The sequence below is a fragment of the Trifolium pratense genome, linkage group LG5, assembly GCF_020283565.1.
Source record: "Trifolium pratense cultivar HEN17-A07 linkage group LG5, ARS_RC_1.1, whole genome shotgun sequence".
In the NCBI taxonomy this organism is placed as follows: Eukaryota; Viridiplantae; Streptophyta; class Magnoliopsida; order Fabales; family Fabaceae; genus Trifolium; species Trifolium pratense.
In genome coordinates this window covers 37258050-37272549 of record NC_060063.1, presented here as the reverse complement: position 1 = coordinate 37272549, position 14500 = coordinate 37258050, and the positions used below count along the sequence as shown (strand labels likewise).

Sequence of the window (14500 nt, the reverse complement as noted above, 5' to 3'; positions counted from 1 at the left end):
ATGGATATTAATTTAAATTTGATAAAAAATTAAATATAATTCTTTTGCAATAGTAGTTTTATTATTTACGTATGAGATATATCATATATTTATTTGGCTTATCTAACATGTATATTTTATTGAGTTATTTATTTGATCATGATTCATATAAAAAATTAAACTTGATTATTTTCTTATGATTTTTATTTGAAATTATAAAGTTATTTGATTACTTATTTATATTTTTTATTTATAAAATTCAAAGTATTACAAAATAATTTTAAAAAAATAACAATTGTTTTACAAGAGTAACTTTATCATTTAAATTGTTACATATCTTATCATATTATTATGAGCAAGTATGTATTAAAAACAAGATATAATAATTATCATGTTTGTTATCCTGTGTGCACTAAACACAAGATATGATAACTGAGGATAACTGTTATACTGCTGATATCCTATCCTTATCCTGTTTTATATCATATTTTGTCACTATCCTATACTGCGCAGCAAACGGGCCCTAAGTTTATTAACTCATAATAAAGAAACAATAAATAAATTTTATTACTCATAAATGAAAATAAGACATAAGTTAAAATAAAATAAAACCATAATAATGAAGACATTTCACCAAAATACAAAAATAGAAATGAAGAGAGTATATATTTACCAAAAAAAAAAACAGTTGATTTTTACACGTGGATCATGAATATCTCAAAGAAGCAACACTTGCACTATAGTGATGATATTGACATTAACCGTCATTTATATCCATTCTTATACTTTGGTATATGCATTCAATTTCCAACCAAATTTTGACTCCAAATCTGGCCAATATACAATTCTTTGATTAATATATAAGTTGAAAAAAAAGAACAACAAAATCAAATCAGAAGAACGAAAAGTTGAATCCATTACCGAATCAATGGATAACGGAGCGAAAGGACGTACTGTTTTGGAAGTTGGAGCTGACGGTGTTGCTATCATCACCATCGTTAATCCTCCTGTCAATTCCCTTTCTTTTGATGGTACTATTCCCTTTTTAACCTTTTTGATAGATCTGATTATTGAAATTTAATCTTTTATCTGTTTATTTACTACTATTTGTTATTTTGAATTATGTGATTGATGTATGATTGGTTTTACGGTGACAAAAATTGATTTTGAATGAATTTGTTTCGAATAAACCGTCAATTTAATCTCTGAACTATCAATAATAGTTTTACTAGGGACTGAATTGATGGATTAATAATAGTTTTTGGGATTATTTTAGTGTATTTCTATATTTTAAGGACTAAATTGAAAGGAGATTGTTGAGGGTTTATTCAATAAGTTTCTATTGATTTTGTTTAAAGTGGGTTGAATATATTTACGTAAAAGCGGAATTGAACAATAAATTTCATACAAAATCATTTAGGAAGGTAAAAACTTTTCAAATTCTAGCTAGAAGTTAGAATCAGTTATAGACGGAAAATCAATTCTATTTGAGAATACTAATGCATGTTTGGATTACGGTGAGATTGGTAAAGTTACGGTGGGCTAGTGTGATTTTTGCGAATGCTACACTTTGGAGCTTCAAACTCATCGCTCATCCAAACATACACTAAAATTATGTTTCATTCCACTTTTGGAGAAGGTAAAATTGATTTCAGAGGTGTAGAATTGACTTTGGATGTTCTCAAATTGAATTTCCCAATAGAATTGATTCTAAGTTTCTAACTTAAAACATATAAGAATCAACTTTTGACTCTAGAATTGTTTCTATCTTGAAACATATTAGAATCAATTTTATGATTTTAGAATCACATTTTTCTTTTAAAATTGAATCAAACAAGCACTATGTTTAGATTAAATTATTTTAGATAAATAGTTAATTTTATAACAAGTTAGAATTTTTAAACAAAATTGATTATTTCTACTGAAATATTCTAAAACAAACTGCAAATTATCTGTCATACAAGTTCTAATGAACAAATTATGCTCAGCATCCACGAAATTATTTTGTATGGGTTAAGTTAATTAATTCTGATTATGTATTTCATGGTGCAAATTAGTCTAAAATGTCAGGCAATTTGATTAATAATACAGTTCACATTCTGAATGCCACACACATGAAAGCTGTGAAGCATTGATTGACAAAGACAGTAGACAGTAGACAATAGACATCAGAGTTTAAAAATATGGAAGTGATTGAATGTAATCTCATGTATCATTGTTGTGTCCGGTCATATCGATGTCGGACACCAGATACACCTTTAATTTAAAATCATTTAAGTTCAAGTAAATATTTAGGAAACTAACTCATACTACATTACTACATCATGTTTGTTCATTTGTCTGTCCTTCCAGTGTTTCGCAGTTTAAAAGAGAGTTTTGATGAGGCTGACAAGAGAGAAGATGTCAAGGCAATTGTTGTTACAGGTATGCAAAGTGCTTCTGAAATCAACAGTTTATTATGAATGGATTGTTCTAAATTTGAACTTGATTTATTTTGTTCGGGTTAAAAATATGGGTTTGGTAACTGAGTAGAAATGTAGAAAGTGGCTACAAGGTTTTTAAGTAGAAAATGAAAATGAATTATCATTTGGTCCTGTAAAATCTCAGCAGGGGAAAAAATAGACATTACAATATCAACCAAAATCAGGGGAGAAAATAGACATTACAATATCAACCAAAAGCTTTATCTAGGCGAGGTTGAGTATATGGATCGATCAATGATCAATGATGCCTTGTTTAAGGGGGAGAAGATGCATAGCCAATTTGAATAATTTTAAATAAGAAAAGCAAATGTAATTGAGGCAACATGGTAAACAACAGTCAGAAACCTCTTAGATTTTATCTAATTAAATATTCAGGGCCTGTTTAGTTTCCAATAACAATTTCAATTACCATTTTCAGTTTTTATTTTGTATTTGAGTGGCTGGAGTGACATTTGGCTATGAATTATCCTTTTCAACCGTGATAGAGAGAAGATGAAAGCCTAGAGAGAATGCATTTCCAAAACAGTGAAAAAATGTTTTCAAAAATTTCAATCTTTTTTTTAAAATGCATTTTCAAAGACTTTCATTGATAGGACACGATCTCGATTACGACTGAACATTGATCAAGTAGTAAACTATAGAGCAGTATAGCAACCGTTATATTGAATATCTCATAGAACCAAGGTGATTCTATGGTGGAATTACAGAGTTTGGAAAGGAAATTACAATGCAGAAAGTGTAAAATAAGCTAGGTAGTTCGAGACACCTAGAATCTCCCAAGTAGAGTGACTACTAAAATCAATGCCTAACCATACTGAACCTTCATTCCTCCTTGTAACCATCAGATCCTATTTCTCTCTCTTCTATGCCACCTGTCACTATTCATGCTATTCCCGCTAAGTTAGTTACAACACTAGTGTCAATGCTTCTCTGTTGCACCTACATGTCCCTCCTTACATACACCTTACCAATTCTATCATTCATAATACCTTCTCCAATGTTTATTTTAAACCATAAGTAAACGGACCCTAAATTATTTGTTCTCAGCTTAATTGAAGATGGACACATGCAGTCTATATTAGAATAAAACAATTATTGGCCAAAAAGAAAGCAATTATTTGGCCCAGTCGAAACATTCACCGTTAAGAAAGATAGACCATGTAACAATATAAGCCAAAATCCTCATGTGAGATTTTGATTCCATGGTGCATCGTGAGATATGAATTATGCTAGGACATTGTTGCATCATTTAATCTACGTAGTTGATTCCACCTAGTGGAAAAAACTTTTATTTTTTTACAGGGAAGTGGGAAAACTCCTACAACTTGGTCGCCTTTGTTGTTACTTGTTACCCTTAAATTTCAGAGTAGTTTTAAACCTGCAAGGATAGATTGTTAAAACTAGAGTGATGTTTATTGTACTATTGTAACATTTTGAGTAAATTGAAGTATCTCTGTAAAGTGCTAAAGATAAGTGGAAAATGTGATCAAACAGTTCTCAAGTCGAAGTCCTCATAAGTGAATCTTTTGTTATTGTATCAGGTGAAAAGGGCAAATTTTCTGGTGGTTTTGATATTAATGCATTTGGTATAATGCAAAAGGGAATGGGTAATTTCTTCTCTTCTTTTGGTGGTTTTTCTATTTTAGTAAATGTATTTGCACTCATTTTCTAATTCTTTATGGCCATGTGTAGATCATACAAATCCTGGTTTGATATCAGTAGAACTTCTCACCGACACTATAGAAGGTACAATTTCTTTTACAGTTTTCTTTGCAACTCATTTGTCATTGTGTTCGATTTTTATTTTGAATCTTTTCATTTCGTCTTTCAGCGGCAAGGAAACCTTCAGTTGCTGCCATTGATGGCCTTGCCCTGGGTGGGGGACTAGAGCTTGCAATGGTATATGTTGTCCAGTGCTTAGAATAAGAAACCTTTTATTTTATTTTTTCTACAAAATATTATCTGTTCTTCCTCTTACAGGCATGCAATGCACGGATATCAACCCCAGTTGCTCAACTAGGTTTGCCTGAACTTCAACTTGGAGTAATTCCTGGAGGTGGAGGTATGGATCCTTTTTTGAACTAAATCCTCTGTTTATGGCATATTTATTTATTATGACTTATTATTCCTTTCTTTTGACTCCATCCATATATTTTTCTAGTTTATTTGGGTCTGTTTGGTTCAAATAGAGGGGGTTCAAATAGAGGGGAGGGAAGGGGAGGGGAAGGGAGGTAATGAATTTTTATTTCTTATGTGTTTGGTTCAAAAGGGGGAAGGGGAGGGAAGACATTTTAACTAAATTTGTATTTGGTTCACGAGGGGAGGAGAGGGATTTTATAATTAATTTACAATAACAGAATACATAACTTGTTCTAAAATAATAACAAATAAATACAAAATAGCAAGGTAATAGATTTAAAATTAGGATTTGGAAAAGAAAAAAAAAATAAGGATGATTAGGATTGGCGAAGAGATTATAAAAAATAAAAAAATTGGCAAATTGATACTGTGATTGATGATGATCATGAGGATAATTTTGGAATTAAAATGAATAAATGAGGATAATTATGACATTTTAATTAAGTATTAAATAGCTTACCTCCCCTCCCTTCCAAATCCCTCCAATTTGGGGGGAAGCAAAAAGTGGGTTTAGGAGGGATTTTGCTCCCCTCCCCTCCTCTCCCCTCATAAATATTGAACCAAACACATAAAATTTAAAATATTACCTCACCTCCCCTCCCCTCCAAAACCCCCGGACCAAACACACCCTAAGAATCCAAATTTGGTATGTTGAGATTAAAATGACGAAAAAGTTGAAATACATTATTATCATTCAACCCTAGTTTATGCATTTTGACATGATTGTAGTCGTAACGAGGAACATTTTTCTGGTTCACTGCACCCATAAGAGTTTTTTCTTTGACATTTTGACAAATGCACCCTAAGGAATTAAGGACAAGGTAAAGATGGAAAGTACCATGAATTTGATGGCCTTAAGAACCATGCTAAGTTTAATGAACTTAGATTTATTTATTGTCTAAGCTTTTCATGTTGTAAATAGTTGTTTCATTATCTTAGTTTTTGTTGTTGTTATAGACCTGTATGTGGTTGCGTGGACTAATGAAGTTTTTTACCAGAGATCATGTGGTGTAAAATCTACTTATGTTAGTTAGGCTATCCATATTCAAGTATTCAACAATATTAAAATATGGTTAGGCCATGAGTAACAACGCAAAGGCTTGTGAGTCGTGGGCTTGTGGCAATGCTCTTTAGTTAAATAATAGAATAAAATTGATCTGAGGTACTTTTTTTTAGTAAACTTGCATTTTAACTCTTGGCATTTTAAATTGTCTTAGGAACGCAGCGACTTCCTCGTCTTGTTGGCCTGGCAAAGGCACTTGAGATGATGCTGGTATGCTACAATTTATGCTTCCTTTTCCATAGAAAATATTTAAGAGATGTAATATAAACATGCTTATCCAGTGCTTGAGATTTAACTTTTTACCACTTCTCAATTTTTACAATTCAAGACCTCAAAGGCAATTAAAGGGGAGGAAGCTTATAGTTTGGGGCTTGTAGATGCTTTAGTGTCACGTGATAAGTTGGTGAGCACTGCACGCCAATGGGCTCTAGATATTGTGGACCGTCGACGACCATGGGTTAGAAGTCTTTACAAGACCGACAAAATAGAATCCCTTGGGGAAGCAAGAGAGATATTGAAGTTTGCAAGAACTCAAGCACAAAAACGGGCTCCTAATCTTAAGCACCCTTTGGTTTGCATTGACGTTATTGAAGACGGAATAGTCGCTGGTCCCCGTACAGGACTCTGGAAGGTTGTCATATGTCTGCAGTTTTTCTTTTTACTATTCAAATTGCTGTTACAGAAATATTTCTGACAATGTATGTAACCTTTGCAGGAGCTTGAAGCCTTTGAAGCACTGGTGGCCTCGGATACTTGCAAGAGCTTGATTCACATTTTTTTCTCTCAACGAGGAACATCCAAGGTTTGTAGACATTATTACACAAATTTTACCCGTTTATCTCCCATTTTGAGAGAGGGGGAGACCTCAAGGCTATACTAGTTGGTAAGGGGGGGATGTTCATGTACCAACTTATATAACTGGTTTGCATAGAATTGAAACTAGTCAATTTTTTGTTGAAATTTATAGAACTTCTGAGGCGAGAAAACTGTTTCTAAGTCTTAATTTTTTCTTCTAACTTAGCTGTGGCCAGTCAAAAGGTAGAACATATATTGTAAATTAAGGGTTATAAACATGAGAGAGCAAGAGAGCAATAGGGAGCTAATCATATTCAAAGGGAGTACCTGTAGTTCAACAAGATATTTCACGTGGTTGTTACTTTGTAGTTTAGGTGGCTTTATTAGTATTTAGTTCATATTTATTCATTTGATGCTTAAATGTCTAGTATTGATGTTTTCGAATTTATATTTCATTCCAACGGTTTCAATTTTGTCCTGTTTCAGTTTTTTTCTTTAATTGAAATTCAAATTTGTGTATTCTGACCATCTCAAATTGTGCCTATAATATATATATATATATATATATATATAATTTGATTAGTTGCATTTTCTGGCTTGGGATTTTATATGGTGTCGGTAAAGTAACCTCAAACGTAGCATATTAATAGTGATTAAAAAGTTAGAACCTAAATTAGCTATTTGGTTGCCTAGTACTTTTCATAATATCTGTATTTATGATTTTTTTTTAACATCTGTTGGCATGAACAGGTACCTGGGGTTACCGATCGTGGATTGGTTCCTAGACAAGTGAAAAAGGTTGCCATCCTTGGTGGAGGACTAATGGGCTCCGGAATAGCAACAGCTTTAATTCTTAGTAACTATCCTGTAATCTTGAAAGAAGTAAATGAAAAATTCCTGGAAGCAGGTCTTAATAGGGTTAAAGGTGAGAAAATATTTTTGTAAACTAGTTGGTGCTTAAATTTCAGCTTTAATTAAAAATACATAAGATATGTTCTCATGTAGCATATTTATTTATGCAGCAAATTTACAAAGCCGTGTCAAGAAAGGGCAGATGACTAAGGAAAAATTTGAAAAGACCATATCTCTTCTCAAAGGTACCATTGACTATGATAGTTTCAAAGATGTGGACTTGGTGATAGAGGTACTTTAAGAAAAATCCTAATATTAATTTGTTCATTGAATGTTGCAATTGCACTTTATTCAGAACCTCATTATAAACTGTTGGTTATGTTTGGACAGGCTGTAATTGAGAATGTTTCCTTAAAGCAACAGATCTTTTCTGACCTTGAAAAGTATTGTCCTCCTCATTGTATACTTGCAAGTAACACTTCCACAATTGATCTGAACCTGATTGGACAGAAAACTAAATCTGAAGACCGGATTGTTGGAGCCCATTTCTTCAGGTATTGCTTGCTCATGTTCACTCTTCAGAAACTATAATATTTTGTATTGAATTGAATTGGTATGCACTGTCAGTATAAGGAATTTTACACCATCATTAAATTATAATCGTTGAATCACTAAATATGTTTGACTTTAGTATAACTATTTTAAAATTCACATATACAGTATTTTTTTTTTTAATAAACATATATGATTTGTTGTAATTGATTGAAAGTGTAAATTTTTCTACATGGACGGTGCATCAAAATGAAACTCTTGGGGCACGTTTACTTTGTGAAAACTTTTTTTTTTTTCATTTTCTAGAAGATGGGAGACTTTTGAAGTGAGTCATTGTAATGCAGAGAAGATAAAATGCTATATCTAGGAATGATGCATTTCAGGAAATAATGAAAATAACTCTTGACTTTTTTTTCACTGTTACCAGAAATGCAAGACAAATTTGCACTTCAAGAGTCTATTTTCTCCTTATTACCAAGTAAAACTAACAAGTTTTAGAAGATGAAAATAGAAAATGTTTTCATAATGTTAACGGACCTTTATATTTTTCTATGGTATATTTTTGACTGATATATTTGATGTATGCCTCTACAGCCCGGCACATGTTATGCCACTTCTGGAGATTGTACGTACTAAGAAGACATCTCCACAAATAGTAGTTGACTTACTAGATATTGGAAGGAAGATAAGGAAAACTCCAGTGGTGGTTGGAAATTGTACCGGATTTGCGGTCAATAGGATGTTCTTCCCGTATACACAAGCAGCCATCTTTCTTGTTGAACATGGTACAGATGTTTATCAAATTGATAAGGCAATTACCAAATTTGGAATGCCGATGGGACCTTTCAGGTATTAATGCTTTGAAAAATTCTCGATATTCATAATCACTTCTTGAAGGGTCTATCTAATCAAATGTATGATATACTTCCAATGAAGATTGATTGACCTCGTTGGTTTTGGCGTGGGGGTCGCAACTGCCATGCAATTTATTGAGAATTTTCCTGAGCGAACTTACAAATCGATGCTTCTTCCACTTATGCAAGAGGATAAGAGAGTAGGTAAAGATAAATCTCTCATGCACTAATTACTTGTATCAATTGAAAATCTGAGATGTTCTTGTGAAATATATTTAATTAACAGTAACATGCTCAGGTGTTTTACCACTAAAAAGACATTGACATTCTGTGTGAAACTATAAAATTGCGCTTCTAACAGGTGAAGCATCTCGCAAAGGATTTTATTTGTACGATGACAGACGTAAAGCTATTCCTGATCCAGAGTTGAAGAATTATATTGAGAAGTCTAGGAACATTTCTGGTGTCACTGTGGATCCTAAGGTATTTCACCCAGCCTAACTAATTTATACCATTGACTTGACAGGTATCTGAAGCATAATTTGTCTTCATTATCATGGTTATCAAACCCAGATTCAAATTTTGAATTGGAAGAACCTTTTTTCAAATTGTGAATCAAATCTTATTATAAATCGTAAGATACATTGGCAATAAAAATGTCATTTTTATGTAAGAAAAAGTGACAAAATTATAAGCTGATACAATCATATATATGTGAACCTCAAAATAATTCAAAATTCCACTCATATCAAATGACAAAAGAAAAATGGTTGGATATACAAAGTTGACAAAAAAAGTACTCGGCTACACTAAGTTTAGGTAGTGATTTATTAGAATGAATCGGGTTTCACATAGTGAAGCAGGATTCATCATAATGAACTGAGGCTTGAGATGAGATTAATTTCCAATACACACTAGAGATGTGCCTCAATTGGGTTCATTAAGTATCGAATCGAGATACGACTCATGCATCGTAAGATACTAATAACCACGTTCATTATAAATTCCACTGGATCTGATTTTGTTGGTTTGGGTAGCTTGTAAAATTATCAGAAAAGGACATAATAGAGATGATCTTCTTTCCTGTGGTGAATGAGGCTTGCCGGGTCCTTGATGAAGGCATTGCAGTTAAATCAGCAGATCTTGATATTTCAGCTGTCATGGGAATGGGCTTTCCACCTTACAGGTTTGTCTCATCCATTTACTTTCTTTACACATTCAAAAGTTTGTGCTTCTGGTTCTGACTTTTGGCATTAATTTAATTAGGGGAGGTATCATATTCTGGGCTGATTCTCTTGGATCCAAATACATATACTCAAGATTGGCGGAATGGTCAAAACTATATGGAGAATTCTTCAAGCCCTCTGCTTACTTGGCTGCAAGAGCTGCCAAGGGAATTCCATTGGTAAGAAATCTAAGATCATGTGTTCTTAGTTTTAGTTATGGATCATATACTTGCCTCTTAGGCTGCATTCTATTTCTGTTTACCCAACTTCATTATCAGTTTGGTCATTGCCACTGGAGTAGGATATTTTTTTCGATTATTATATTGATTCTTTAACTCAAGATACAAGATATATACAATTCAGAAAGGTCATTGTTATATTGTCCAAAAAAAAAAGGTCATTGTTATATCTAAGCATCATTTCAACAATGCATTGCACCTACAATTATAATCCCTTGTATATATGAGGGATCTACGTCTACCCCCTTTCTAATTTAAAATTACAACCCCTTTAAACGGAGACCTTGCGTTAAGCAGCTATATGAACCGAAAAAATGAGAGGTTTGGGGGACAATGGTGGCAATGACATCAACATGGAAGTAATTGCATGATTTTTGAACTCCAAAAAGCTTTCATTTGTAGAACAATTATCTTTAGACCATATATATTATAGCTTCTAATGGTATCTTTACTGTCATGTTGCAGGGTGCCTCGGTGGAGCAAACCCAGTCGCGGTTATAAGTTTCAAAAGCACATTACAAGTTTTTTTATTAGATTTTCATACCTCCTTTCTTTCTCCTTTCAAAAGATAGGAACATAATTCAAAAAGTGCCAAATAATATATGATGGGGGAACAAGAATAAATATTCAGTTCTGCTAAAATCTCTTCCTAGAGATTAATCTGTGTTAGTTTGTTGTCACTAGCAGAAGAGCTTAGTCTGTTTAAGTTTCTTGTTACTAGAACTGATAATGAAAATGAAGGGTTAGATTTAATGATTTCTTGTTGGAGGTTTATGGAATTGGTAGTTTGAGTATCATTTCTTCTCTAAGTTTACTGTTGCTGAGAATTGTTAATGCATTATTGATGATAATCAAAATCGTAACACATTTTTTACTCCTTTATCAAACCTGAAATATTCATAACTACTGATATTAATTATGAATGAATTTGGCTGTTTGCAAGTGAAACTATAACTGGGTTGAAAACATTTAAAAAATGATAAATAGAAATGAAGATATCTATTCTGATTCACAAATGAAGATATCTATTAATATAATTTAAGGTGTTTGAACTATGAAGACACATTTTTTAGAATTGGTGATATAATTAGACTTGGGTTAATAGCTCTTTACCTATGCAATGTTGGTGATTTTTGCTTTATCCCTTGTAAAATAATTTTTTGCTTTTACACCCTTGCAATTCAAATATTTTTTGTTTTTAGACCCTCACCGCACATGTAAGCATCTGACTAGACATTTAGATGATATGGCTTGCCTACATGTCAAATTATTTTATTTTATTTTATTTTTTATGCTAGTTGGATATTTCTTTTTTTATTAAAATAAAAAATATTAAATTTCCTTTTTTAAAAAAAAAAACTGAAATACAAAATAAAAAATTGATATGTTCATCTTTCTCCTTATTCCATAGAAACCCAGAACAACTTGTTCCTTCATCTAACAACATTCCTCCTTAAGTAAAAACCCATAAAATGAAAATTTATTCTTCATATAACAACAAAAAACATTAAAACGACAACCATGAGGAGCAAAGATAGTTGCAGCAAGAGGAACAATTGAATCATTCTTTTGAGGCAAATCCAAACACCATATGAAACATTTCTCTCCAAAATCATTAACGAACAGATTTGCAAAACTGAAAATCATAAAACACATACATTAATCAAACCCTAAAACATCAAAAACAACACAAATCAAAATTAATGAACAGATTTTGATGAAGAAGATCCGTCGATTTAGTTTTCGCCGTCGTCACTGTCGATTTCATGGTATGGGTTTGGGTTAGTGGTATGGGTATCTATTTTGATGTTGAAAGGAACATCACAAATTGAAATTAAACCCAGATAATGGTGGTGGTGCGAACGCTTGCGAGAAACAGAGGGAATGCGTGCGCGAGAGAGAAGAAGGTTTTGGAGATGATGAAAATGCAGATCAAATAAGATGGAGAAAATGTAGGTTCAAGGAATGTTGTTGTTAGTAGAAGGAACAAGTTGTTTCAATTTTAAACAGAGGGAATGTTCTGGGTTTCTATGGAACAAGGAGAAAGATATGAATGTTTTAATTTTATTTTGTATATTTCAATATTTTTTTTTTATTTGTTAAAAAATGAAATTTAATATTTTTTATTTTTTTTAATGAAAGAGGGAATATCCAGTTAGCATTAAAAAATATTAAAAATAAAATAATTTGACATGTAGACAAGCCATGTCATCCAAATGTCCGGTCAAATGCTTACATGGGGGTAAAAGCAAAAAAAAAATTTACAGGTGATAAAGCAAAAATCACCAACATTGCAGGGGGTAAAAAACTATTAACCCATTAGACTTTTATATACTCAAAACTGATATAACTTAAGGTGTATGAAGACACATTTTTTAGAATTGGTGATATAATTAGACTTTTTAGAAAGTGGGAATTGATTTTAGCAACAAAAATAAAAAATAAAAAATCAGTCAAAATACAACTTTTGAAGTTCCTTAAATTTATCCTTTTGTAAGTAGTTGGTCATTTAATTTAAGTTATACTATCTCCGTTCCTTTTTAAGTGTCGTTTTAGATCACTGTACACATGTCAAAGTACAATTTTGATCACTAATATATTTAAGGGTTAAATATCATTTTGGTCCCTATAATTTCCCAGAATTTTCATTTTAGTCCCTGATGATTTTTTTCCACACTTTTTAGTCCATGAAGTTTTTTCCGTCAATGTTTTTAGTCTCTACTTTTCATTCAACTCGTGTATACTTTCACAATTTTGAATGATTTTTTGTATTCATGTTTATAATATTATAAGAGCATCGCCGATAAAAATTTAGAATTTTTTAACATCAGATTAATTATTTATGAATTTTTATATGAAAAAACTAAAAAATTCATATTAAATTTATCTTTTGTTAAAAGAATTTAAATTTTTATAACAGAGATTCATATATTGTACTAAACATGACCGCAGAAAAAAAATTAAAATTTAAAATGATATGCACGAGTTGAATGAAAAGTAGGGACTAAAATGAAAATTCTGGGAAACTTCTGAAGTAGCAATAAATGTCACAAGAAAGGGGGGGTTTGAATTGTGACCCTTTTTAAAAATCTTTTAAGTTAGTTTAAAATAACTCAAGACAATATTTCTTTTAATTGGTTAGTTCACAATTAACAATATAAAAAGAAATATAGTTAGCAACAATAAAATATAACTGAACAATATAAATATTAAGTTAGTTGCTGAATAAATAAATGTTTAAGGCCTAGAGCACTCTGGTATTACTCAGTTAGTTAGTTTAGTATGTTTTAAGGATTTTAGAGTCCAAGAGAAAAACACACAGAAGTTATCCTGGTTCACCCAACTTGGGCTAGTCCAGTCCTCACAGTCCTTGTGAGATTATCCACTAAAAATGCTAAGATCAGAACCTTCTGCTTCGCATCAAAAACTTGATCACAACTGGATCAATACAATCTACTTTTCTTCACTCGAAAAGACTTTTACACAAATGCTTTTCTTCACTCGAAAAGACTTTCACTCAAAATGCTTTTCTTCACTCGAAAAGACTTTCTCACAACCACTCAATCTAACATGAAAGAAAGACTTGAGAGGGTTACAATATTTGTGGGGAATATGGGTTAAATCAACTCAAGTGAGAGATTGATAATAGCAAGCTTTGTCTATTTGTTTTTCACAAATTTATGATATAACTTTGATGATTTGCTTTGCTTTTGAAGAGTTTATGACTTGTTGATTTTTGCTTCAACTAAGTATATGATTTGATTCTTTTTGCAAACTCTTAATCTTTCCTTCGTGTAGCTCCATTGTATTTATAGGCAAATATAACCTTTGGAGGAGCGTATGAGAGAGGGATTTGAATTTCAAATCCAACTTGACATGTCACAATGTTGTGCTGTCAATTTGCTGTGAATAGTGCGTTATCGTTGCTTCAGTAACATTACCGTTATGGCAATCTGCACTACACTTTTAATCCAATGACAACCACTGCATTTACGTGGCCCATATATGTCCATAAGAAGGACAACTTGTATGCAAGTGGGAAAAATATCATGTAATAATTGTACTTGTTTTGGTGACTCATTGTCCTTTGTTCACAAAGGATAGATGTTGTTGGATTCTTGTCCCCTCTATGTTCCCTTGATGAGAATGAGACTTGCTACAACTTGGCTTATGGTAAGACTTCACCTTGTTGGCCAATTTTCGTCCATGCCATCATTGTGTGATGTGGCTTTCATTTGAATTTCAAATCTTCTTCAATCATTGATGGAAGCTTCCTTTGTTTGTCCAAAGGGGCTTTTATTCACTTTAGTCCAAAAAG

At 32.1% G+C, this 14500-nt stretch overlaps 1 protein-coding gene across 1 annotated transcript; it reads left to right on the top strand.

Annotated features, from left to right (window-relative positions):
• Nucleotides 1–676: 676 nt before the first annotated feature.
• Nucleotides 677–10979, top strand: LOC123883358 (peroxisomal fatty acid beta-oxidation multifunctional protein MFP2-like). Its single transcript, XM_045932133.1, has 18 exons — nucleotides 677–1010; nucleotides 2332–2403; nucleotides 4004–4069; nucleotides 4155–4208; nucleotides 4294–4361; nucleotides 4443–4524; nucleotides 5819–5874; nucleotides 5993–6295; nucleotides 6380–6466; nucleotides 7210–7384; nucleotides 7482–7603; nucleotides 7702–7865; nucleotides 8458–8712; nucleotides 8800–8921; nucleotides 9079–9200; nucleotides 9755–9903; nucleotides 9984–10122; nucleotides 10648–10979. Exons 1-18 carry the CDS (start codon nucleotides 908–910, stop codon nucleotides 10681–10683), a joined length of 2175 nt encoding a protein of 724 aa, XP_045788089.1. The 5' UTR covers nucleotides 677–907; the 3' UTR covers nucleotides 10684–10979.
• Nucleotides 10980–14500: the final 3521 nt, after the last annotated feature.